This window comes from Poecilia reticulata, chromosome 16 (genome assembly GCF_904066995.2).
Source record: "Poecilia reticulata chromosome 16, P_reticulata-male-v2, whole genome shotgun sequence".
NCBI classification, from domain to species: Eukaryota; Metazoa; Chordata; class Actinopteri; order Cyprinodontiformes; family Poeciliidae; genus Poecilia; species Poecilia reticulata.
In genome coordinates this window covers 15,200,422-15,225,723 of record NC_088845.1, presented here as the reverse complement: position 1 = coordinate 15,225,723, position 25,302 = coordinate 15,200,422, and the positions used below count along the sequence as shown (strand labels likewise).

Sequence of the window (25,302 nt, the reverse complement as noted above, 5' to 3'; positions counted from 1 at the left end):
GGTCTGTGCGTCACTTGGACCTGATTGGCTGAGCTGTTCTTTGGTGACGTGATCCTCGAATGGCAAACTCAAAACCCGAATCCCACGTCACAGATTGACGTCAATGACCGCCTGAAACAGAGTCCTTGAATGTAGGACTTCTGCGATCATTTGGTCACTAATCATTTTCTTTGTCTTGCAGGTAAATGCTTTAAAAAACAAAACACACACAACAAAACAAAAAAACAAAAGCCATTAAAGATAGGTTATCCTTTCTTAATGGTCGAGGATCACAATGCAGGATGAAAAGAGAATTTTACATTGAAAAAAATGAAATCCTACATTCAAATACTGTACGTAATAGGGTCTGTGCGTCACTTGGACCTGATTGGCTGAGCTGTTCTTTGGTGACGTGATCCTCGAATGGCAAAATCAAAACCCGAATCACATGACACAGATTGACGTCAATGACCGCCTGATGCAGAGTCCTTGAATGTAAGCCTTCTGCGGTCATTTGGTCACTAATAATTTTCTTGGATCGCAGGTAAATGCTCGTAAAAACAAAAGCCATTAAGGATAGGTTATCCTTCCTTAATTTACGAGCATCACAATGCGGGATGAAAAGAGAATTTTTAGTCCGGGTCTTTGGACGTGTATGAAAAGGCGGATGTGTGGACTCTGAAAGGCTCAGAGTCCAATCAGAGGCTGGTTTTAAACGGGCTGGTCTCTATTTCGGCTCGTTCGCTGTTAACAAGCTCCTATCGTTTCTGCTCCCCTGGCGGGAAAAAGCAAGGAGGAGGCAGATGAATGCTTTAAGAACTTTATTCCTCTTTTGAACAAGTACAACGAACAGCTAACTTCCCTAAAACTAACACACTGCGCTCCCCACAACAACCGGACACTTTTCTCGCTCTTCTTCCTCCCAGCGCCTACATGTTGTTCTCTACTGCCCCCTAGGGAAGAGAGGGGGCAGCAGAGAAAGACTGGGCCTGTAAGAGCAGGTCATTGTTTTTACTGACAGCAATCTGTCATGTGACTAAACCTTTAATAGTCATATGACATGTGAAATAGAAATTTGATGTAGATATATAGCAATAAATATTTAAATCGTCATCATAGTATTTATATACCGTCTTTGAATGCAGGTCATCTGTGATAATTTAGCCACTTTGTCTTTTCGTTGCCTTTTCAATATATTTAAAAAAAAAAGAAAATATTCTACTAGTTTATAAAATGTATAACTATATACTCATAATGTACACAGTAAAAATTCCAGTGTTGAATTAACACCCACAGTGTTAATTTTAACACCAACAAAGTGTGTATATGTGTCCAAGTCAGCTGGTGTTAAAGTAACACTTTCGAAAGTGTTAAAAGATTGACACCCATTTTTTGTTAAATTAACACCAGACATTGTTAATTTTAAACAATACCGAGTGTCACATTAACATAACAACAGTGTTAGTGTTAAAATATAATGTTAAAAGTAACACCAGTGTAGTGTTGATCACAAAACAATGTGGTGTTAAAAAGGTAAATAATTGACCCCACAAGGTGTCAATATCAACCAAATCCAGTGGGAAAATATTCAAAACAATACACAGAAATGGAAAGTTTACCTTTTATTAAACCCATTTCAGTATTACAGACCTTCAATGCACAGCTTATACAAAACAGCAGTGGGGCACAATATATGTTCTTTCATCATTATCAGCTGAAAACTGCCTGTCATAAGTCTGATAATATATCAGATCAAAGACACAAATAACAGCAAACACATCATCTCTATTATGAAAGCATTCAGATGATCATCAGTCTCAACACTATCTGTACCAACATTGTCCACATAAACAGAATCTATGGCAATAGTGTCTCCATGTGCTTTCATCAAGTGCTACTTGAACCCAGAATGTGCGTAAAAAACAGGTGAACAGCTGTGTTCCCCGCATTTCAAATGCAATTTGTGCCCTGGATACAAAGAATGACTAAATTTCAAATGCTGAAAAAGATTCCAAGAATTTCTGTGCTGAACCTTACAAATGTAACATGTTGATATATTTAAGTGTTGTTAATTCTCACTCTGATTTCCTTGACTCTGGGGCTCTCCTTTGTTGTTGCCACATCAATCCCATAAACTGTTGTTTGGACGAATGTGTAGAAGTTGAGGAGGGCTGCATCGTAGGACACGGCAAACACAAAGTGCGCCTTAAACAGTTCATCGAAGGCAGCCACTGCAGTCTGTGCCACACAAGGAATGGGCTTCTGATCCAGAATGATGTAAAACTTCTGAATACTGCTCTTCTTTTCTCCAACGCAGAGGAGGAACGGCTGTGCAGATCCAACTTTGCCAAGAAATGTCGCCATGCTTGTCCCCACCTAAGATTGAGAGACAGCACATTAGAAATAATAGTTTTAGTCTCTCTCAAGCAACAAATTAAGAACACTTTTCACCTTCCATTAGCTGTGAACATGCCACAAAAGGGGATGTGACTTGCAAGGAAACTGTTGTGAGCTTAAGTGAAAAGATTGCTTCTAATGGGCTCATACAATTCTTTGTGCCATTATGCTCCCATAATTCATAATACAAATAACAGCAAATAATAATTTAACATTATACAGTTTATAAAACTGAGATTGATTTACTTTAAGGGAAGCACAATTCATGTCAAAAACATACCTTACAACATACAACACGATCAGCTGCCGCCTCAGTTGCACTAATTTTTACATGTTTCCTCCTTTTGGCGGTTGGAGGCAAGAGATGAACCAGCAGGAGAATGGCTGCCAAGTTGTTATCCCATTCTAATAAAATCATAACACAAACCATGTAGAATTACCATATGAAAATGTATACATAGAAAAGACTGTTGAACATATTTATCTATTAATATGTACCATAATCAGTTGATTCCTCCTGAGCAGACAGAAGGTCATCCAGGTGATCACTCTGTCGAAGGCTTTTGCTGACAGTGATGACCTTCGGTTTGTAGAACGTTGGCCATCTTGCAATTAACTTCTCCAAGATGTCTTCTCCAAAGAGCATGATGAAGTCCTGCTCAATCTAGCAGAAGAAAAATACCATCAAAACCCAATTCAAAAGTTCAGTTAATCAAATCTGAGAGCTTCTCACCAAGCCTGGTGTATCCAAGAATCTTGGGAAGTGATCCAGTGATGAGTGATGACGGGTCCAGATCATGTAGCATATTCTGTCTATGCTTAAATGTTGCCTTCATTTTCTCCTTAACATCCTGGTTTGATGCATGCTTCATTGTGGACATTGCTTCTTTGCATCCATCACCAAACAGCTGATCAGATGGTTGAGGTCTCCCTCTGAGTTTTCGGGCCACCTTGATGAGCTCATCACCTAAAGCTCCTCTTGAAGTCACTTGCAGTGCTACGCTGAATGGTTTTCAACCGATAGGCCAGGTAGCCCTGTCCACTTTGAGGATCGTAGAAATGCTCCTATCACAGAACAGACAACACAAAATGTCGATTACATTGCGTTCAAAAGGACAATTACACAGGTAATTGACATTGTAAAAAAGAGGAAGAAATCCAGATAGATAATGACTCAAGAAGAGAATCTTCAGGTACTCACGTAGCCAGTTGGTGAGCAATTATTTTTCAAATTGGGAAAGAGGGTGACAATTCCCAGGGCACAGGTAATGCGGACATTGACAGCAGGGACTCTCCTAAAAAACAATTCCATAAAAACATTCATATTTCACATAGGGTTTAAACAAACTCACACAAATTAAGCAAAGGTTATGAATAGAAAACTCATTCTCAGTAATTACAAATTATTTGAATAATCATTATAATTATGTGTTTTCAAATTATTCTAACATTTCTATGGATTTCATACATGTATGTGTTTAACTCTTAAAAGCACCATCAGTCAAAAATATCAAGGTTAAATTCTGACCCCCAATCAGCAGACTGAGGTTTATTGGTACATACCCAGGACTTTCGATCATATCCGCCACTAAAATATTGACAAGTTTCCTTCTTGTTGGATCAGAGAGACTTTTGTTTTCGTTTTATTCTTTTAATACATCTTCTCCCCCTGGTTTTTGGTGCAGAGCTACATAGACAATCTGCAACAGATTTCACATGTCATCCTGCTATGAATTTTAAAATGGATCATCATTCCATTTCCCATCTTGACAACTCACACCTTTTGCCATCTTACTGTCAGGTGGTCCTTCAGCCAGTCGTCTTCTCTGTGCTTTAGTGTTCTCTGTGATCACTGTAGAAGATGAGCTTGAGGTTGGAGACTCAACTGACCCATCTTCAGAACTGAAGGAAGCGTCTGTTACCTCACTCTCATCAATGATGGCCACTATATAAAGTTTAGAAGCTTCATTAGTAAAGAACTTAAAATTAACTTTTGATTTATATATTTTTAAAATGCATTAAAAGGAACAATTGTTTTAATGTTTTTAAATCTTACCAAAGTGCTTAGTGACTACTTTGAAAGATACTGTAGCAGACCTCAGGAGTTCATCAAAAATATCAGCATCCACATCAACTCCAAAAGAGTCCTTCAGGTCTACACAGATTTCACTTGCCAAACTGAATTTAGCATGAACTGGAAGGAAACAAAAGTACTCATCTTAACATGCTAATTTATAGCATATGGTTAGAACTGGTAAGGGCTAATTACATTCATAATTAGAAAATATTTAAAATAACATTTTCACACAATGAACTGGTGGTTGAAATTGCACATCTTCAATGTTGCCCATATTGTTGGCAGACAGTTTACCAAAATTTGACATAACCATTTTTATGAAAGTAATTAATAAGCATTCTGGATCTGATTTGAGATAAAGAAACTACCTTAAGCTAACTTAATTTAATGGCAGCTGCCACAACAACATAATTAGTACTCAACTTACCCTCGTGCATGAATTTAAAGTAATCGTAGCAGTAATCTGTCACTGGAACCCGAACCCATTTCTGGACTGTCTGATACTCCACTTGAACCAGCATTTCTGCATAACAAAAAAAGGACACGGTCCAAGTTTTGACACCTTACAGATATTTTAAACCAACCCTTTATCACTTCCACTATCACTTTGAACACGTTAACTCTGTCAGCTATAGAGACTTAGCTAGAGTGTTGAGCTAGCTAGCCAGCCAGAATCCGCTTCCCTAGTGGCTAGCCGTAACGTGGCTTTTTACACTCTTGCTTTGCTACTGGTATAGTCTACGGAGCCCTCTAGGTGACATGGGGATTTTTTCCGCTCTCTTTTGCGTTCCCTCTCAAAAGTTTAGCTTTACTCTTACCTAGCAACACTTTATTGCTCGACGTAACGAACAACTTCGCGAGGGAATAAAAAAAATCCCCACATCCTCTCAGAGGCCAACAGTTTGCAATGTTAGCTTTTTTTATCGCCAATATTTCAAATAATACCACTTATTCATGGTTTAAAATGACAATCAAATATAACAGAATTCAAATTTACCGTTCGCCTAGATTTGGCAAAACAGCGGGACCTTGAATTTGGTGAATTTTCCATGCAAAATAGGTTAAATATAGTGCATTTGTTGAAGTCACAAACTAAAAAGCACATTTCCAACGAAACAATAGTCATGTATGGATATTTAGCTTACCTTTAGTGTGCGAAAAGAAGCCGTACCGATCGAGTGACTGGTGGCGAGACGACAGAAAGTAGAAAGTACTCTGCAGCCGTTACGCAGAGGCGGGGATTAAGCAACACTAGCCAATTAACACTGCAATTTAACAACGCAAATATGACGGAAGTTACAATGGCAGTGTTATTTTAAAGCTGTGTGATGTTAAAACAATACTCACACTCTTTATTTAACACTACACCTGAGATTTTAACACTGGCATTTTTACTGTGTATAAGCTTTTAACGACTTATTTAAATTGAGATGCTTTGAAAATAATTACATTTAAAACGAAAAAATACATTCAAATACTGTAGATGTAATAAGGACTGTGCGTCACCTTCACCTGATTGGCTCAGCTAGTCATTGGTGACGTGATCCTCGAATATCAAAATCAAAACTCGAATCCCACGTCACATATTGACGTCAATGACCGCCTGAAACAGAGTCCTTGAATGTAGGACTTCTGCGATCATTTGGTCACTAATCATTTTCTTTGTCTTGCAGGTAAATGCTTTAAAAAACAAAACACACACAACAAAACAAAGCAAAACAACAGCCATTAAAGATAGGTTATCCTTTCTCAATGTTCAAGCATCACAATGCAGGATGAAATAAGAATTTTACATTGAAAAAAATGAAATCCTACATTCAAATACTGTACGTAATAAGGTCTGTGCGTCACTTGGACCTGATTGGCTGAGCTGTTCTTTGGTGACGTGATCCTCGAATGGCAAACTCAAAACCCGAATCCCACGTCACAGATTGACGTCAATGAAAGCCTGAAACAGAGTCCTTGAATGTAGGACTTCTGCGATCATTTGGTCACTAATCATTTTCTTTGTCTTGCAGGTAAATGCTTTAAAAAACAACACACACACAACAAAACAAAGCAAAACAACAGCCATTAAAGATAGATTATCCTTTCTCAATGTTCAAGCATCATAATGCAGTATGAAATAAGAATTTTACATTAAAAAAAATATGAAATCCTACATTCAAATACTGTACGTAATAAGGTCTGTGCGTCACTTGGACCTGATTGGCTGGGCTGTTCTTTGGTGACGTGATCCTCGAATGGCAAAATCAAAACCCGAATCCCACGTCACAGATTGACGTCAATGACCTCCTGAAACAGAGTCCTTGAATGTAGGACTTCTGCGATCATTTGGTCACTAATCATTTTCTTTGTCTTGCAGGTAAATGCTTTAAAAAACAACAACAAACAAAACAAAAAAACAAAAGCCATTAAAGATAGGTTATCCTTTCTTAATGGTCGAGGATCACAATGCAGGATGAAAAGAGAATTTTACATTGAAAAAAATGAAATCCTACATTCAAATACTGTACGTAATAGGGTCTGTGCGTCACTTGGACCTGATTGGCTGAGCCGTACTTTGGTGACGTGATCCTCGAATGGCAAAATCAAAACCCGAATCCCACGTCACAGATTGACGTCAATGAAAGCCTTAAACAGAGTCCTTGAATGTAGGACTTCTGCGATCATTTGGTCACTAATCATTTTCTTTGTCTTGCAGGTAAATGCTTTAAAAAACAAAACACACACAACAAAACAAAGTGTGGTGGGATGGTGTTTCACCCTCCCCCACGCTTTGCGTCGGGTGTGGCGAGAGGTGCGCCACTGATTGGTGGGCGGGGCAGATGCCTTTAAAGCTGGGTAAGTCGCTGCGAGGTGTGTGTGTGCCCTTGTTTCCTCCACTGTCTGCACAATTGGCGGCTACATGTTGGCGGTGTTTGATGAGCTCGTCTGATGTTGTAAGTGCCATTTTTCTGCTATCCGGGCTGGGATCGTGGTTGGTTTTGTTGGGTGCTACACCTGTCGTGCGTTTCCGCAGTGCGGCTCTGCTGGCGTTGCCGGCCGCGGCTGGAGGTTGTGGTGGTGTGTGGCTTCTGTCTAGCCCTCGTCTGCTGATCTGCTCCCTCCTGGTGTAGGCTGTGTCTCCATCCCTGGGTAAGCTACCTGCCATTTAGTTCTGGATTATTTTATTTTGTACTTAGCATTAATGGGTTTTCTGTTTCAGGCAACTGAGTGTTGGGAGCTGCAGTGCTTTGGACGCTCTGCTGCTTTGTCTTATCACTGTTTGTTCTGGCCGCTCTTCGCTGAGCCTGTTGTGGATTGGGCAGGCTGGTGGGCGGGGCATTACTCCTCTGGCCCCCATAGAAGGGCACTTGGAGAGACGACGACAACTTGTTCCATCCTTGAAGCATTTTCTTTTAGTTTGTTGAAGTATTCTTTTGTTTCGTTTGAGTGCTGTGTTATTTCTTTTGCGTGCATGTTCTTTTCTTTTACTTTGTTGCATTTGCATGGTTTGCTTGTTTTCTTGGAACAACCTCATCTTGTCTGTCCCTTCTTGTGTGTTCCCTTTTTCTTTGGTTCCGGCGACCAAGTAGTGAGCCCGATGCCTTGGATTTTAAAAGAAGTGTTTTAAAAAGAACTTTTAGATAATTGTTTAATAAAGTATTGTACACTGTTAAATCTGTGTTCTGGTGTGTCTTGTTACTTTTTTAGAGATCTCCACCTGCTGGTCACAAAAGCAAAACAACAGCCATTAAAGATAGGTTATCCTTTCTCAATGTTCAAGCATCATAATGCAGGATGAAATAAGAATTTTACATTGAAAAAAATGAAATCCTACATTCAAATACTCTACGTAATAAGGTCTGTGCGTCACCTTCACCTGATTGGCTGAGCTGTTCTTTGGTGACGTGATCCTCGAATGGCAAACTCAAAACCCGAATCCCACGTCACAGATTGACGTCAATGACCGCCTGAAACAGAGTCCTTGAATGTAGGACTTCTGCGATCATTTGGTCACTAATCATTTTCTTTGTCTTGCAGGTAAATGCTTTAAAAAAACAACAACAAACAAAACAAAAAAACAAAAGCCATTAAAGATAGGTTATCCTTTCTTAATGGTCGAGGATCACAATGCAGGATGAAAAGAGAATTTTACATTGAAAAAAATGAAATCCTACATTCAAATACTGTACGTAATAGGGTCTGTGCGTCACTTGGACCTGATTGGCTGAGCTGTTCTTTGGTGACGTGATCCTCGAATGGCAAAATCAAAACCCGAATCCCACGTCACAGATTGACGTCAATGACCGCCTGAAACAGAGTCCTTGAATGTAGGACTTCTGCGATCATTTGGTCACTAATCATTTTCTTTGTCTTGCAGGTAAATGCTTTAAAAAACAACACACACACAACAAAACAAAGCAAAACAGCCATTAAAGATAGGTTATCCTTTCTCAATGTTCAAGCATCATAATGCAGTATGAAATAAGAATTTTACATTGAAAAAAATGAAATCCTACATTCAAATACTGTACGTAATAAGGTCTGTGCGTCACTTGGACCTGATTGGCTGGGCTGTTCTTTGGTGACGTGATCCTCGAATGGCAAAATCAAAACCCGAATCCCACGTCACAGATTGACGTCAATGACCTCCTGAAACAGAGTCCTTGAATGTAGGACTTCTGCGATCATTTGGTCACTAATCATTTTCTTTGTCTTGCAGGTAAATGCTTTAAAAAACAACAACAAACAAAACAAAAAAACAAAAGCCATTAAAGATAGGTTATCCTTTCTTAATGGTCGAGGATCACAATGCAGGATGAAAAGAGAATTTTACATTGAAAAAAATGAAATCCTACATTCAAATACTGTACGTAATAGGGTCTGTGCGTCACTTGGACCTGATTGGCTGAGCCGTACTTTGGTGACGTGATCCTCGAATGGCAAAATCAAAACCCGAATCCCACGTCACAGATTGACGTCAATGAAAGCCTTAAACAGAGTCCTTGAATGTAGGACTTCTGCGATCATTTGGTCACTAATCATTTTCTTTGTCTTGCAGGTAAATGCTTTAAAAAACAAAACACACACAACAAAACAAAGCAAAACAACAGCCATTAAAGATAGGTTATCCTTTCTCAATGTTCAAGCATCATAATGCAGGATGAAATAAGAATTTTACATTGAAAAAAATGAAATCCTACATTCAAATACTGTACGTAATAAGGTATGTGCGTCACTTGGACCTGATTGGCTGAGCTGTTCTTTGGTGACGTGATCCTCGAATGGCAAACTCAAAACCCGAATCCCACGTCACAGATTGACGTCAATGAAAGCCTGAAACAGAGTCCTTGAATGTAGGACTTCTGCGATCATTTGGTCACTAATCATTTTCTTTGTCTTGCAGGTAAATGCTTTAAAAAACAACACACACACAACAAAACAAAGCAAAACAACAGCCATTAAAGATAGGTTATCCTTTCTCAATGTTCAAGCATCATAATGCAGTATGAAATAAGAATTTTACATAAAAAAAAATATGAAATCCTACATTCAAATACTCTACGTAATAAGGTCTGTGCGTCACCTTCACCTGATTGGCTCAGCTAGTCATTGGTGACGTGATCCTCGAATGGCAAAATCAAAACCCGAATCACATGACACAGATTGACGTCAATGACCGCCTGATGCAGAGTCCTTGAATGTAAGCCTTCTGCGGTCATTTGGTCACTAATAATTTTCTTGGATCGCAGGTAAATGCTCGTAAAAACAAAAGCCATTAAGGATAGGTTATCCTTCCTTAATTTACGAGCATCACAATGCGGGATGAAAAGAGAATTTTTAGTCCGGGTCTTTGGACGTGTATGAAAAGGCGGATGTGTGGACTCTGAAAGGCTCAGAGTCCAATCAGAGGCTGGTTTTAAACGGGCTGGTCTCTATTTCGGCTCGTTCGCTGTTAACAAGCTCCTATCGTTTCTGCTCCCCTGGCGGGAAAAAGCAAGGAGGAGGCAGATGAATGCTTTAAGAACTTTATTCCTCTTTTGAACAAGTACAACGAACAGCTAACTTCCCTAAAACTAACACACTGCGCTCCCCACAACAACCGGACACTTTTCTCGCTCTTCTTCCTCCCAGCGCCTACATGTTGTTCTCTACTGCCCCCTAGGGAAGAGAGGGGGCAGCAGAGAAAGACTGGGCCTGTAAGAGCAGGTCATTGTTTTTACTGACAGCAATCTGTCATGTGACTAAACCTTTAATAGTCATATGACATGTGAAATAGAAATTTGATGTAGATATATAGCAATAAATATTTAAATCGTCATCATAGTATTTATATACCGTCTTTGAATGCAGGTCATCTGTGATAATTTAGCCACTTTGTCTTTTCGTTGCCTTTTCAATATATTTAAAAAAAAAAAGAAGAAAATATTCTACTAGTTTATAAAATGTATAACTATATACTCATAATGTACACAGTAAAAATTCCAGCGTTGAATTAACACCCACAGTGTTAATGTTAACACCAACAAAGTGTGTATATGTGTCCAAGTCAGCTGGTGTTAAAGTAACACTTTCGAAAGTGTTAAAAGATTGACACCCATTTTTTTGTTAAACAAACACCAGACATTGTTAATTTTAAACAATACCGAGTGTCACATTAACATAACAACAGTGTTAGTGTTAAAATATAATGTTAAAAGTAACACCAGTGTAGTGTTGATCACAAAACAATGTGGTGTTAAAAAGGTAAATAATTGACCCCACAAGGTGTCAATATCAACCAAATCCAGTGGGAAAATATTCAAAACAATACACAGAAATGGAAAGTTTACCTTTTATTAAACCCATTTCAGTATTACAGACCTTCAATGCACAGCTTATACTAAACAGCAGTGGGGCACAATATATGTTCTTTCATCATTATCAGCTGAAAACTGCCTGTCATAAGTCTGATAATATATCAGATCAAAGACACAAATAACAGCAAACACATCATCTCTATTATGAAAGCATTCAGATGATCATCAGTCTCAACACTATCTGTACCAACATTGTCCACATAAACAGAATCTATGGCAATAGTGTCTCCATGTGCTTTCATCAAGTGCTACTTGAACCCAGAATGTGCGTAAAAAACAGGTGAACAGCTGTGTTCCCCGCATTTCAAATGCAATTTGTGCCCTGGATACAAAGAATGACTAAATTTCAAATGCTGAAAAAGATTCCAAGAATTTCTGTGCTGAACCTTACAAATGTAACATGTTGATATATTTAAGTGTTGTTAATTCTCACTCTGATTTCCTTGACTCTGGGGTTCTCCTTTGTTGTTGCCACATCAATCCCATAAACTGTTGTTTGGACGAATGTGTAGAAGTTGAGGAGGGCTGCATCGTAGGACACGGCAAACACAAAGTGCGCCTTAAACAGTTCATCGAAGGCAGCCACTGCAGTCTGTGCCACACAAGGAATGGGCTTCTGATCCAGAATGATGTAAAACTTCTGAATACTGCTCTTCTTTTCTCCAACGCAGAGGAGGAACGGCTGTGCAGATCCAACTTTGCCAAGAAATGTCGCCATGCTTGTCCCCACCTAAGATTGAGAGACAGCACATTAGAAATAATAGTTTTAGTCTCTCTCAAGCAACAAATTAAGAACACTTTTCACCTTCCATTAGCTGTGAACATGCCACAAAAGGGGATGTGACTTGCAAGGAAACTGTTGTGAGCTTAAGTGAAAAGATTGCTTCTAATGGGCTCATACAATTCTTTGTGCCATTATGCTCCCATAATTCATAATACAAATAACAGCAAATAATAATTTAACATTATACAGTTTATAAAACTGAGATTGATTTACTTTAAGGGAAGCACAATTCATGTCAAAAACATACCTTACAACATACAACACAATCAGCTGCCTCAGTTGTACTAATTTTTACATGTTTCCTCCTTTTGGCGGTTGGAGGCAAGAGATGAACCAGCAGGAGAATGGCTGCCAAGTTGTTATCCCATTCTAATAAAATCATAACACAAACCATGTAGAATTACCATATGAAAATGTATACATAGAAAAGACTGTTGAACATATTTATCTATTAATATGTACCATAATCAGTTGATTCCTCCTGAGCAGACAGAAGGTCATCCAGGTGATCACTCTGTCGAAGGCTTTTGCTGACAGTGATGACCTTCGGTTTGTAGAACGTTGGCCATCTTGCAATTAACTTCTCCAAGATGTCTTCTCCAAAGAGCATGATGAAGTCCTGCTCAATCTAGCAGAAGAAAAATACCATCAAAACCCAATTCAAAAGTTCAGTTAATCAAATCTGAGAGCTTCTCACCAAGCCTGGTGTATCCAAGAATCTTGGGAAGTGATCCAGTGATGAGTGATGACTGGTCCAGATCATGTAGCATATTCTGTCTATGCTTAAATGTTGCCTTCATTTTCTCCTTAACATCCTGGTCTGATGCATGCTTCATTGTGGACATTGCTTCTTTGCATCCATCACCAAACAGCTGATCAGATGGTTGAGGTCTCCCTCTGAGTTTTCGGGCCACCTTGATGAGCTCATCACCTAAAGCTCCTCTTGAAGTCACTTGCAGTGCTACGCTGAATGGTTTTCAACCGATAGGCCAGGTAGCCCTGTCCACTTTGAGGATCGTAGAAATGCTCCTATCACAGAACAGACAACACAAAATGTCGATTACATTGCGTTCAAAAGGACAATTACACAGGTAATTGACATTGTAAAAAAAAAAAAGAGGAAGAAATCCAGATAGATTATGACTCAAGAAGATAATCTTCAGGTACTCACGTAGCCAGTTGGTGAGCAATTATTTTTCAAATTGGGAAAGAGGGTGACAATTCCCAGGGCACAGGTAATGCGGACATTGACAGCAGGGACTCTCCTAAAAAACAATTCCATAAAAACATTCATATTTCACATAGGGTTTAAACAAACTCACACAAATTAAGCAAAGGTTATGAATAGAAAACTCATTCTCAGTAATTACAAATTATTTGAATAATCATTATAATTATGTGTTTTCAAATTGTTCTAACATTTCTATGGATTTCATACATGTATGTGTTTAACTCTTAAAAGCACCATCAGTCAAAAATATCAAGGTTAAATTCTGACCCCCAATCAGCAGACTGAGGTTTATTGGTACATACCCAGGACTTTCGATCATATCCGCCACTAAAATATTGACAAGTTTCCTTCTTGTTGGATCAGAGAGACTTTTGTTTTTGTTTTATTCTTTTAATACATCTTCTCCCCCTGGTTTTTGGTGCAGAGCTACATAGACAATCTGCAACAGATTTCACATGTCATCCTGCTATGAATTTTAAAATGGATCATCATTCCATTTCCCATCTTGACAACTCACACCTTTTGCCATTTTACTGTCAGGTGGTCCTTCAGCCAGTCGTCTTCTCTGTGCTTTAGTGTTCTCTGTGATCACTGTAGAAGATGAGCTTGAGGTTGGAGACTCAACTGACCCATCTTCAGAACTGAAGGAAGCGTCTATGAGAGGCCCCAAGGGACAAAACCTACAAACTCTCTTTCACGTACAGTCAAACTCTCTTTCATTCACTATCAAACTCTCTTTCACGTACTATCAAACTCTCTTTCACGTACTATCAAACTCTCTTTCATTCACTATCAAACTCTCTTTCACGTACTATCAAACTCTCTTTCACGTACTATCAAACTCTCTTTCATTCACTATCAAACTCTCTTTCACGTACACCCAAAGTCTCTTTCATTCACTATCAAACTCTCTTTCACGTACAGTCAAAGTCTCTTTCATTCACTATCAAACTCTGCGAGAAAGTTTGATTGCAACGGAAGTTAACTTAAAATTACAGTTTCTGATTGGACACCTGTAATAAACAGGAAAAGACGGATAGGAAAATGGCTGAGCGGGAGCGTCTCACCGAGGCAGTGAATATTTTAAGTAATATTGTTAATACTCCGACTATGGTGTCATCATTATCAGACATTTTGGATAGAAGCCGACAGTCTGCGGTTAATGCTGAGGTTAGACGGCTCTTCAGACCGGGTACATCTCGAACTGAAGAGCTAGCTAATCCGCACACAAGTATGTTAGCTGAAGCTAACCCGCTAACAAGTCAAGAACCGCGGCCAAGATTTCAGAACCAGCACCATTTTGGCAGATGGACGTCAAAATCGAGAAAGAGGTGAGTTTATACATAAGAACTGAATCGCTTGAATTTTACTTGGTTTAAATTACTTAAATTTTCGAACGAGGGTAATTAAACACTGATGTACCTTTGCATTAAATGCCTATGTGCGGGTCTCATGTTTGATTGGAGCACAATTTGAAGTACTCTAACCCACCCCTATGTATTTGCAATTCCTTTATAGATCACTTTTTTAAAACTGAAATCACTGCCATAGAATAATGTTTTTCACTGCAGTGGTCAGCCAACCCTGAAAGAGTTGGATGACACAGGCGGTTATGGACGTTCCTTAATATATATGTACTGTAGCCATGTTGTATGTTAGCTTTCTCATCTGGTGCAGTTTCACCTTTTATATAGTCTATCTTTTTACAGGAATAATGTAATTTTTTATATTTTTAATGTTTTAATAGATCTAACGGAAAGTATTAAAATATTTCTCCAAGTCTGATAAATTTAAATGTCAAAATCCATTTTTCTATTAATCCTACATACCTGAAATTGTAGTAGACTTTTACTCTTGCTGCCAAAATTGTAGCTTTTCTAAATTTGTCTTTTAAAGTAGTTCTTCTGTTATTTTTCTTAATTTTGAATATTTCTTTCAAGTACAGCTTAGCTTTGCTAGTAAAGCTTATTTAAAATTGCTTTCAAGAGGTGTTGGATAACTGACCTAAATTGTTCTTGCAACACAGCAGTCCTGCATGATACATTTGTTCCTGAGATTGCTGGGTTACTTTAAGCAATTTATCTTTTCAATATACACATTGAAAATATGTTTTTCTCACTTGTATAATTTTTCAGGAAGCTTTCTGGAAACAATATTTTTCTAATGTTCCTATCATGTTTTGCCTGTATTTGGAAACGTCATTTCTCAAATGTATTTTTGTTTCTGTTTTAGGCCTGCAATAATACATCATCCTACTTTTAACAAAGATCTCATACTTTTACCAAGATCCACATGGAAGAACATATGTAAACACAAAACAAAGAGAAGGCTTCATGAAGGTGGATGCATTATTAGTGCCTTCGAGATAAACAAGTCATGGGACTACAAGACAGTCATTTCTGAGATTAAGGAAGCCTTTAAGGACATAATTCCTGATGATACAAGGTATAATTTTGATGAGATATTAAATGAATGCATTCAGTTCAGTTAATTAGTTGAATGAGTTTCTGACTTTGTAGAATAATCCAAATGTTTTGAACACTCTTGCTAGTGTTGAACTTTTGATGCCATGTGGCAGCAATCTTGTGCAACCAAGGTTGCGTGACGGCCAAGAACTCAATGGCTTCATGATTCATAAGATATTCAGGGCAAAGTCAATGTACATTAGACCATCAAGCGATCTTCCTCTTTCGGTAAGCTAATTTGAATGTTAGTTGGGTTACCGGTACATACAATGTTCAGTGTTGTGTTGATGCTTTGTTTATATAAATTATGTCAGCAAATGTCTTTTTGCTTGGTTTAGCTTGAACACACAGACTCTGAGGAAAGCTCTATGGAGTTGGATGCCGCATCAGCTTCCAGTCATCATAGCACTACCATTCCCAGTCAGAGAAGTGATGAAATGAACACAACAGCAAGAGGAAACCGGAATTCATTGACACAAGATTTAAATTACCCACCAACCAGAAGGACTACGATTATCCAGTCCTCTGAAATGCCACCAGAGTCCACAGATGGCATGACCACAGCCAACCAGCTCTCTGCAGCCCAACCAGAGTGTATTGATATTGTGTCCACAGTGAACCAAACATCTGACTCTTGTGACAACTATGCCACCTACATTTCATTAATGAGCTCCATCTCTGACCTGTCTTCCGATGAGGAAGAATTAAATCTGGCGATAATGGCCAGTCTTCAGAATGATGTGTAGGTCATTTAGTAATCTTGCATAGCTTTATTCTTTTCGGGAATATATAATATTTGAATTACTTTAAATAATTTTTACTATTTCAATCTCAAAATAAAACCATTTGGTTTCTCAGTTTGCAGACTGTGTTGTAACGGCACATTATAAATATAAAACATAATTTTTGAAGTTTTTCCAGGTAGTTTGCCTGTTCCAAACTGGAACTTTGTAATCTTCATGACTAAAATTAAAAAAGTGAAAAACCAAGCTTTAATTTTAGGTAAATGCTGTGCATATCAGCCAATACTCATAACCTGCATTTTGTCATATTATGTTTTACAATACACTAAAACCCAAATTACATCAAAAGCTGTTGGTACAAAAGCACATATGTCAGTTTCACATTGTAATAGTGACATAATGTACTTATGTTGTTGATAAACTTTTAAATAGTGCTCTTGTCTTTATTCTAACTCTCTCCCATACTCTTCCTCACCGTAGGGTTTCAGATGATCCAATTGCAAGATCAGCTAAAGAGATTCTTCTTGAACTTGCATCTCAGATTGATGCTAGCCAAAGATGTCGATTTAATATTAACAGATCTTCAGTACTGGATGGAGCTCTGCGAGGCTTCAGACGACTGTCTTACAATCCCAGGTACCAGATGTGCATCAAGTTTTCCGATGATTTAGGATTACATGAAGAGGCTGTGGATCTAGGCGGTCCAAGAAGAGAGTTTTTGCATTTGTTAATGGAAGCCATAGCACAGTCACCAATGTTTGAAGGACGAGATGGAAACCTGAACTTAGCTCTTGACAGTTCAGGTAAGCGTGTCATTGCGTCAGTTGTGTAAATATTTTTATTTTTTCCAATAATTTTTTGAAAGTCTTCTTCATGTTATTAATTTTCCCTTGTGTTCCACGTGTTTTTCCAGCTCTCCGAGAGGATCGGTATTTTATTGCTGGGCAAGCCATTGCTGTAAGTCTGGTTAACGGGGGTCCTCCACCAGGTTTCTTCTCCTCAGCTTTGTATTCTCGACTCATTGGTGGTAGCTCTGCTGTGAAGCCTGTGTTAAGTGACATTGCTGATAACGACCTCCATGACAAGGTTCAAAAGGTAAAGTGAAACATAATTATTTCGGATGTCCTATCATTTTTACATCATTTTGTAGGACTTTCCTATGTTTCCTATGTCATTCATGTTTTTTTGTTAAAAATATTTCTATTCCTAATCACTTTTACAAAGCTGTTGTAAAAGTGGATGTCTTTCCATTCATCCATCCATCCATTCATTTTCTTCCGCTTATCTGGGGTCGGGTTGCGGGGGCAGCAGCTTCAGAAGGGAGGCCCAGGCTTCCCTCTCTCCAGCTACTTCTTCCAGCTCCTCCGGAGAAACCCCAAGGTGTTCCCAGGCCAGCCGAGAGACATGGTCCCCTCCAGTGTGTTCTGGGTCTTCCTTGGGGCCTCTGTTACCTCACTCTCATCAATGATGCCCACTATATAAAGTTTAGAAGCTTCATTAGTAAAGAACTTAAAATTAACTTTTGATTTATATATTTTTAAAATGCATTAAAAGGAACAATTGTTTTAATGTTTTTAAATCTTACCAAAGTGCTTAGTGACTACTTTGAAAGATACTGTAGCAGACCTCAGGAGTTCATCAAAAATATCAGCATCCACATCAACTCCAAAAGAGTCCTTCAGGTCTACACAGATTTCACTTGGCAAACTGAATTTAGCATGAACTAGAAGGAAACAAAAATACTCATCTTAACATGCTAATTTAAGCATATGGTTAGAACTGGTAAGGGCTAATTACATTCATAATTAGAAAATATTTAAAATAACATTTCACACAATGAACTGGTGGTTGAAATTGCACATCTTCAATGTTGCCCATATTTTGGCAGACAGTTTTACCAAAATTTGACATAACCATTTTTATGAAAGTAATTAATAAGCATTCTGGATCTGATTTGAGATAAAGAAACTACCTTAAGCTAACTTAATTTAATGGCAGCTGCCACAACAACATAATTAGTACTCAACTTACCCTCGTGCATGAATTTAAAGTAATCGTAGCAGTAATCTGTCACTGGACCCGAACCCATTTCTGGACTGTCTGATACTCCACTTGAACCAGCATTTCTGCATAACAAAAAAGGACACGGTCCAAGTTTTGACACCTTACAGATATTTTAAACCAACCCTTTATCACTTCCACTATCACTTTGAACACGTTAACTCTGTCAGCTATAGAGACTTAGCTAGAGTGTTGAGCTAGCTAGCAGCCAGAATCCGCTTCCTAGTGGCTAGCCGTAACGTGGCTTTTTACACTCTTGCTTTGCTACTGGTATAGTCTACGGAGCCTCTAGGGGACATGGGGATTTTTTCCGCTCTCTTTTGCGTTCCCTCTCAAAGTTTAGCTTTACTCTTACCTACCAACACTTCATTGCTCGACGTAACGAACAACTTCGCGAGGGAATAAAAAAAATCCCACATCCTCTCAGAGGCCAACAGTTTGCAATGTTAGCTTTTTTTATCGCCAATATTTCAAATAATACCACTTATTCATGGTTTAAAATGACAATCAAATATAACAGAATTCAATTTACCGTTCGCCTAGATTTGGCAAACAGCGGACCTTGAATTTGGTGATTTTCCATGCAAAATAGGTTAAATATAGTGCATTTGTTGAAGTCACAAACTAAAAAGCACATTTCCAACGAAACAATAGTCATGTATGGATATTTAGCTTACCTTTAGTGTGCGAAAAGAAGCCGTACCGATCGAGTGACTGGTGCGAGACGACAGAAAGTAGAAAGTACTCTGCAGCCGTTACGCAGAGGCGGGGATTAAGCAACACTAGCCAATTAACACTGCAATTTAACAACGCAAATATGACGGAAGTTACAATGGCAGTGTTATTTTAAAGCTGTGTGATGTTAAACAATACTCACACTCTTTATTTAACACTACACCTGAGATTTTAACACTGGCATTTTTACCGTGTATAAGCTTTGAACGACTTCTTTAAATTGAGATGCTTTGAAAATAATTACATTTAAAACAAAAAAACACATTCATATACTGTAGGTGTAATAAGGACTGTGCGTCACCTTCACCTGATTGGCTCAGCTAGTCATTGGTGACGTGATCCTCGAATGGCAAAATCAAAACTCGAATCCCACGTCACATATTGACGTCAATGACCGCCTGAAACAGAGTCCTTGAATGTAGGACTTCTGCGATCATTTGGTCACTAATCATTTTCTTTGTCTTGCAGGTAAATGCTTTAAAAAACAACAACAAACAAAACAAAAAAACAAAAGCAATTAAAGATAGGTTATCCTTTCTTAATGGTCGAGGATCACAATGCAGGATGAAGAGAATTTTACATTGAAAAAATGAAATCCTACATTCAAATACTGTACGTAATAGGGTCTGTGCGTCACTTGGACCTGATTGGCTGAGCGTTCTTTGGTGACGTGATCCTCGAATGGCAAAATCAAACCGAATCCCACGTCACAGATTGACGTCAATGAAAGCCTTAAACAGAGTCCTTGAATGTAGGACTTCTGCGATCATTTGGTCACTATCATTTTCTTTGTCTTGCAGGTAAATGCTTTAAAAACAAAACACACAACAAAACAAAGCAAAACAACAGCCATTAAGATAGGTTATCCTTTCTCAATGTTCAAGCATCATAATGCAGGATGAAATAAGAATTTTACATTGAAAAAATGAAATCCTACATTCAAATACTGTACGTATAAGGTCTGTGCGTCACTTGGACCTGATTGGCTGAGCTGTTCTTTGGTGACGTGATCCTCGAATGGCAAAATCAAACCCGAATCCCACGTCACATATTGACGTCAATGACCGCCTGAAACAGAGTCCTTGAATGTAGGACTTCTGCGATCATTTGGTCACTAATCATTTTCTTTGTCTTGCAGGTAAATGCTTTAAAAAAACAACAACAAACAAACAAAACAAAAAAACAAAAGCCATTAAAGATAGGTTATCCTTTCTTAATGGTCGAGGATCACAATGCTGGATGAAAAGAGAATTTTACATTAAAAAAATGAAATCCTACATTCAAATACTGTACGTAATAGGGTCTGTGTGTCACTTGGACCTGATTGGCTGAGCTGTTCTTTGGTGACGTGATCCTCGAATGGCAAAATCAAAACCCGAATCCCACGTCACAGATTGACGTCAATGAAAGCCTGAAACAGAGTCCTTGAATGTAGGACTTCTGCGATCATTTGGTCACTAATCATTTTCTTTGTCTTGCAGGTAAATGCTTTAAAAAACAACACACACACAACAAAACAAAGCAAAACAACAGCCATTAAAGATAGGTTATCCTTTCTCAATGTTCAAGCATCATAATGCAGTATGAAATAAGAATTTTACATTGAAAAAAATATGAAATCCTACATTCAAATACTCTACGTAATAAGGTCTGTGCGTCACCTTCACCTGATTGGCTCAGCTAGTCATTGGTGACGTGATCCTCGAATGGCAAAATCAAAACCCGAATCACATGACACAGATTGACGTCAATGACCGCCTGATGCAGAGTCCTTGAATGTAAGCCTTCTGCGGTCATTTGGTCACTAATAATTTTCTTGGATCGCAGGTAAATGCTCGTAAAAACAAAAGCCATTAAGGATAGGTTATCCTTCCTTAATTTACGAGCATCACAATGCGGGATGAAAAGAGAATTTTAGTCCGGGTCTTTGGACGTGTATGAAAAGGCGGATGTGTGGACTCTGAAAGGCTCAGAGTCCAATCAGAGGCTGGTTTTAAACGGGCTGGTCTCTATTTCGGCTCGTTCGCTGTTAACAAGCTCCTATCGTTTCTGCTCCCCTGGCGGGAAAAAGCAAGGAGGAGGCAGATGAATGCTTTAAGAACTTTATTCCTCTTTTGAACAAGTACAACGAACAGCTAACTTCCCTAAAACTAACACACTGCGCTCCCCACAACAACCGGACACTTTTCTCGCTCTTCTTCCTCCCAGCGCCTACATGTTGTTCTCTACTGCCCCCTAGGGAAGAGAGGGGGCAGCAGAGAAAGACTGGGCCTGTAAGAGCAGGTCATTGTTTTTACTGACAGCAATCTGTCATGTGACTAAACCTTTAATAGTCATATGACATGTGAAATAGAAATTTGATGTAGATATATAGCAATAAATATTTAAATCGTCATCATAGTATTTATATACCGTCTTTGAATGCAGGTCATCTGTGATAATTTAGCCACTTTGTCTTTTCGTTGCCTTTTCAATATTTGTAAAAAAAAAAGAAGAAAATATTCTACTAGTTTATAAAATGTATAACTATATACTCATAATGTACACAGTAAAAATTCCAGTGTTGAATTAACACCCACAGTGTTAATTTTGACACCAACAAAGTGTGTATATGTGTCCAAGTCAGCTGGTGTTAAAGTAACACTTTCGAAAGTGTTAAAAGATTGACACCCATTTTTTTGTTAAATTAACACCAGACATTGTTAATTTTAAACAATACCGAGTGTCACATTAACATAACAACAGTGTTAGTGTTAAAATATAATGTTAAAAGTAACACCAGTGTAGTGTTGATCACAAAACAATGTGGTGTTAAAAAGGTAAATGATTGACCCCACAAGGTGTCAATATCAACCAAATCCAATGGGAAAATATTCAAAACAATACACAGAAATGGAAAGTTTACCTTTTATTAAACCCATTTCAGTATTACAGACCTTCAATGCACAGCTTATACAAAACAGCAGTGGGGCACAATATATGTTCTTTCATCATTATCAGCTGAAAACTGCCTGTCATAAGTCTGATAATATATCAGATCAAAGACACAAATAACAGCAAACACATCATCTCTATTATGAAAGCATTCAGATGATCATCAGTCTCAACACTATCTGTACCAACATTGTCCACATAAACAGAATCTATGGCAATAGTGTCTCCATGTGCTTTCATCAAGTGCTACTTGAACCCAGAATGTGCGTAAAAAACAGGTGAACAGCTGTGTTCCCCGCATTTCAAATGCAATTTGTGCCCTGGATACAAAGAATGACTAAATTTCAAATGCTGAAAAAGATTCCAAGAATTTCTCTGCTGAACCTTACAAATGTAACATGTTGATATATTTAAGTGTTGTTAATTCTCACTCTGATTTCCTTGACTCTGGGGTTCTCCTTTGTTGTTGCCACATCAATCCCATAAACTGTTGTTTGGACGAATGTGTAGAAGTTGAGGAGGGCTGCATCGTAGGACACGGCAAACACAAAGTGCGCCTTAAACAGTTCATCGAAGGCAGCCACTGCAGTCTGTGCCACACAAGGAATGGGCTTCTGATCCAGAATGATGTAAAACTTCTGAATACTGCTCTTCTTTTCTCCAACGCAGAGGAGGAACGGCTGTGCAGATCCAAGTTTGCCAAGAAATGTCGCCATGCTTGTCCCCACCTAAGATTGAGAGACAGCACATTAGAAATAATAGTTTTAGTCTCTCTCAAGCAACAAATTAAGAACACTTTTCACCTTCCATTAGCTGTGAACATGCCACAAAAGGGGATGTGACTTGCAAGGAAACTGTTGTGAGCTTAAGTGAAAAGATTGCTTCTAATGGGCTCATACAATTCTTTGTGCCATTATGCTCCCATAATTCATAATACAAATAACAGCAAATAATAATTTAACATTATACAGTTTATAAAACTGAGATTGATTTACTTTAAGGGAAGCACAATTCATGTCAAAAACATACCTTACAACATACAACACGATCAGCTGCCGCCTCAGTTGCACTAATTTTTACATGTTTCCTCCTTTTGGCGGTTGGAGGCAAGAGATGAACCAGCAGGAGAATGGCTGCCAAGTTGTTATCCCATTCTAATAAAATCATAACACAAACCATGTAGAATTACCATATGAAAATGTATACATAGAAAAGACTGTTGAACATATTTATCTATTAATATGTACCATAATCAGTTGATTCCTCCTGAGCAGACAGAAGGTCATCCAGGTGATCACTCTGTCGAAGGCTTTTGCTGACAGTGATGACCTTCGGTTTGTAGAACGTTGGCCATCTTGCAATTAACTTCTCCAAGATGTCTTCTCCAAAGAGCATGATGAAGTCCTGCTCAATCTAGCAGAAGAAAAATACCATCAAAACCCAATTCAAAAGTTCAGTTAATCAAATCTGAGAGCTTCTCACCAAGCCTGGTGTATCCAAGAATCTTGGGAAGTGATCCAGTGATGAGTGATGACTGGTCCAGATCATGTAGCATATTCTGTCTATGCTTAAATGTTGCCTTCATTTTCTCCTTAACATCCTGGTTTGATGCATGCTTCATTGTGGACATTGCTTCTTTGCATCCATCACCAAACAGCAGATCAGATGGTTGAGGTCTCCCTCTGAGTTTTCGGGCCACCTTGATGAGCTCATCACCTAAAGCTCCTCTTGAAGTCACTTGCAGTGCTACGCTGAATGGTTTTCAACCGATAGGCCAGGTAGCCCTGTCCACTTTGAGGATCGTAGAAATGCTCCTATCACAGAACAGACAATCTGCAACAGATTTCACATGTCATCCTGCTATGAATTTTAAAATGGATCATCATTCCATTTCCCATCTTGACAACTCACACCTTTTGCCATCTTACTGTCAGGTGGTCCTTCAGCCAGTCGTCTTCTCTGTGCTTTAGTGTTCTCTGTGATCACTGTAGAAGATGAGCTTGAGGTTGGAGACTCAACTGACCCATCTTCAGAACTGAAGGAAGCGTCTGTTACCTCACTCTCATCAATGATGGCCACTATATAAAGTTTAGAAGCTTCATTAGTAAAGAACTTAAAATTAACTTTTGATTTATATATTTTTAAAATGCATTAAAAGGAACAATTGTTTTAATGTTTTTAAATCTTACCAAAGTGCTTAGTGACTACTTTGAAAGATACTGTAGCAGACCTCAGGAGTTCATCAAAAATATCAGCATCCACATCAACTCCAAAAGAGTCATTCAGGTCTACACAGATTTCACTTGCCAAACTGAATTTAGCATGAACTGGAAGGAAACAAAAGTACTCATCTTAACATGCTAATTTATAGCATATGGTTAGAACTGGTAAGGGCTAATTACATTCATAATTAGAAAATATTTAAAATAACATTTTCACACAATGAACTGGTGGTTGAAATTGCACATCTTCAATGTTGCCCATATTGTTGGCAGACAGTTTACCAAAATTTGACATAACCATTTTTATGAAAGTAATTAATAAGCATTCTGGATCTGATTTGAGATAAAGAAACTACCTTAAGCTAACTTAATTTAATGGCAGCTGCCACAACAACATAATTAGTACTCAACTTACCCTCGTGCATGAATTTAAAGTAATCGTAGCAGTAATCTGTCACTGGAACCCGAACCCATTTCTGGACTGTCTGATACTCCACTTGAACCAGCATTTCTGCATAACAAAAAAAGGACACGGTCCAAGTTTTGACACCTTACAGATATTTTAAACCAACCCTTTATCACTTCCACTATCACTTTGAACACGTTAACTCTGTCAGCTATAGAGACTTAGCTAGAGTGTTGAGCTAGCTAGCCAGCCAGAATCCGTTTCCTAGTGGCTAGCCGTAAATATGCTTTGAAAATAATTACATTTAAAACAAAAAAATACATTCAAATACTGTAGGTGTAATAAGGACTGTGCGTCACCTTCACCTGATTGGCTCAGCTAGTCATTGGTGACGTGATCCTCGAATGGCAAAATCAAAACCCG

The 25,302-nt window shown here is 38.4% G+C and overlaps 4 protein-coding genes and 2 long non-coding RNA genes across 8 annotated transcripts; 2 read left to right on the top strand and 4 right to left on the bottom strand.

The window, feature by feature from the left end:
• Positions 1 to 1,588: 1,588 nt before the first annotated feature.
• On the bottom strand, positions 1,589 to 5,852 carry LOC145547693 (uncharacterized). Of its 3 annotated transcripts, XM_081597504.1 has the most exons (10): positions 5,599 to 5,852; positions 4,881 to 4,976; positions 4,433 to 4,570; positions 4,157 to 4,321; positions 3,940 to 4,076; positions 3,578 to 3,671; positions 3,110 to 3,441; positions 2,875 to 3,040; positions 2,657 to 2,781; positions 1,589 to 2,355 (listed from the first exon to the last, which is right to left on the bottom strand). In XM_081597504.1, the coding sequence occupies exons 7-10, from the start codon at positions 3,173 to 3,175 to the stop codon at positions 2,038 to 2,040; spliced, it is 675 nt and encodes a 224-aa protein (XP_081453630.1). In that variant the 5' UTR covers positions 3,176 to 3,441; positions 3,578 to 3,671; positions 3,940 to 4,076; positions 4,157 to 4,321; positions 4,433 to 4,570; positions 4,881 to 4,976; positions 5,599 to 5,852; the 3' UTR covers positions 1,589 to 2,037. The 3 variants fall into 3 exon arrangements, with proteins under 3 accessions (XP_081453630.1, XP_081453631.1, XP_081453632.1); XM_081597505.1 differs by lacking the exon at positions 4,433 to 4,570; XM_081597506.1 differs by lacking the exons at positions 3,940 to 4,076; positions 4,157 to 4,321; positions 4,433 to 4,570; positions 4,881 to 4,976; positions 5,599 to 5,852 and having other exon boundaries at positions 3,578 to 3,821.
• An 824-nt stretch (positions 5,853 to 6,676) lies between these two features.
• LOC145555255 (uncharacterized) lies at positions 6,677 to 8,116 on the top strand. The gene is made up of 2 exons (XR_014091363.1): positions 6,677 to 7,395; positions 7,476 to 8,116. It is a non-coding gene; the product is annotated as an uncharacterized LOC145555255 (long non-coding RNA).
• Positions 8,117 to 11,259: 3,143 nt separating this feature from the next.
• LOC145547599 (uncharacterized) lies at positions 11,260 to 14,096 on the bottom strand. The gene is made up of 6 exons (XM_081597235.1): positions 13,616 to 14,096; positions 13,254 to 13,347; positions 12,780 to 13,111; positions 12,545 to 12,710; positions 12,330 to 12,451; positions 11,260 to 12,028 (listed from the first exon to the last, which is right to left on the bottom strand). The coding sequence occupies exons 3-6, from the start codon at positions 12,843 to 12,845 to the stop codon at positions 11,711 to 11,713; spliced, it is 672 nt and encodes a 223-aa protein (XP_081453361.1). The 5' UTR covers positions 12,846 to 13,111; positions 13,254 to 13,347; positions 13,616 to 14,096; the 3' UTR covers positions 11,260 to 11,710.
• Positions 14,097 to 14,317: 221 nt separating this feature from the next.
• LOC108166054 (uncharacterized) lies at positions 14,318 to 17,960 on the top strand. The gene is made up of 5 exons (XM_081597233.1): positions 14,318 to 14,644; positions 15,546 to 16,006; positions 16,117 to 16,520; positions 17,002 to 17,324; positions 17,435 to 17,960. The coding sequence occupies exons 2-5, from the start codon at positions 15,878 to 15,880 to the stop codon at positions 17,623 to 17,625; spliced, it is 1,047 nt and encodes a 348-aa protein (XP_081453359.1). The 5' UTR covers positions 14,318 to 14,644; positions 15,546 to 15,877; the 3' UTR covers positions 17,626 to 17,960.
• A 4,252-nt stretch (positions 17,961 to 22,212) lies between these two features.
• Positions 22,213 to 24,075, bottom strand: LOC145547598 (uncharacterized). The gene is made up of 4 exons (XM_081597234.1): positions 23,734 to 24,075; positions 23,499 to 23,664; positions 23,281 to 23,405; positions 22,213 to 22,979 (listed from the first exon to the last, which is right to left on the bottom strand). Exons 1-4 carry the CDS (start codon positions 23,797 to 23,799, stop codon positions 22,662 to 22,664), a joined length of 675 nt encoding a protein of 224 aa, XP_081453360.1. The 5' UTR covers positions 23,800 to 24,075; the 3' UTR covers positions 22,213 to 22,661.
• An 8-nt stretch (positions 24,076 to 24,083) lies between these two features.
• On the bottom strand, positions 24,084 to 25,133 carry LOC145547600 (uncharacterized). Its single transcript, XR_014083891.1, has 3 exons — positions 24,889 to 25,133; positions 24,441 to 24,578; positions 24,084 to 24,329 (listed from the first exon to the last, which is right to left on the bottom strand). It is a non-coding gene; the product is annotated as an uncharacterized LOC145547600 (long non-coding RNA).
• Positions 25,134 to 25,302: the final 169 nt, after the last annotated feature.

Coding starts and splice junctions, on each gene's coding strand:
- LOC145547693 (XM_081597504.1), bottom strand. CDS start 3,175: ATGATCTGGACCCGTCATCACTCATCACTGGATCACTTCCCAAGATTC. Junction 3,041..3,109: donor TCTTGGATACACCAGGCTTG/GTGAGAAGCTCT, acceptor TTCTTCTGCTAG/ATTGAGCAGGACTTCATCAT. Junction 2,782..2,874: donor GGAGGAATCAACTGATTATG/GTACATATTAAT, acceptor TGATTTTATTAG/AATGGGATAACAACTTGGCA.
- LOC145547599 (XM_081597235.1), bottom strand. CDS start 12,845: ATGATCTGGACCAGTCATCACTCATCACTGGATCACTTCCCAAGATTC. Junction 12,711..12,779: donor TCTTGGATACACCAGGCTTG/GTGAGAAGCTCT, acceptor TTCTTCTGCTAG/ATTGAGCAGGACTTCATCAT. Junction 12,452..12,544: donor GGAGGAATCAACTGATTATG/GTACATATTAAT, acceptor TGATTTTATTAG/AATGGGATAACAACTTGGCA.
- LOC108166054 (XM_081597233.1), top strand. CDS start 15,878: ATGCCATGTGGCAGCAATCTTGTGCAACCAAGGTTGCGTGACGGCCAA. Junction 16,007..16,116: donor CAAGCGATCTTCCTCTTTCG/GTAAGCTAATTT, acceptor TGCTTGGTTTAG/CTTGAACACACAGACTCTGA. Junction 17,325..17,434: donor CTTAGCTCTTGACAGTTCAG/GTAAGCGTGTCA, acceptor GTGTTTTTCCAG/CTCTCCGAGAGGATCGGTAT.
- LOC145547598 (XM_081597234.1), bottom strand. CDS start 23,799: ATGATCTGGACCAGTCATCACTCATCACTGGATCACTTCCCAAGATTC. Junction 23,665..23,733: donor TCTTGGATACACCAGGCTTG/GTGAGAAGCTCT, acceptor TTCTTCTGCTAG/ATTGAGCAGGACTTCATCAT. Junction 22,980..23,280: donor ATCGTGTTGTATGTTGTAAG/GTATGTTTTTGA, acceptor TCTCAATCTTAG/GTGGGGACAAGCATGGCGAC.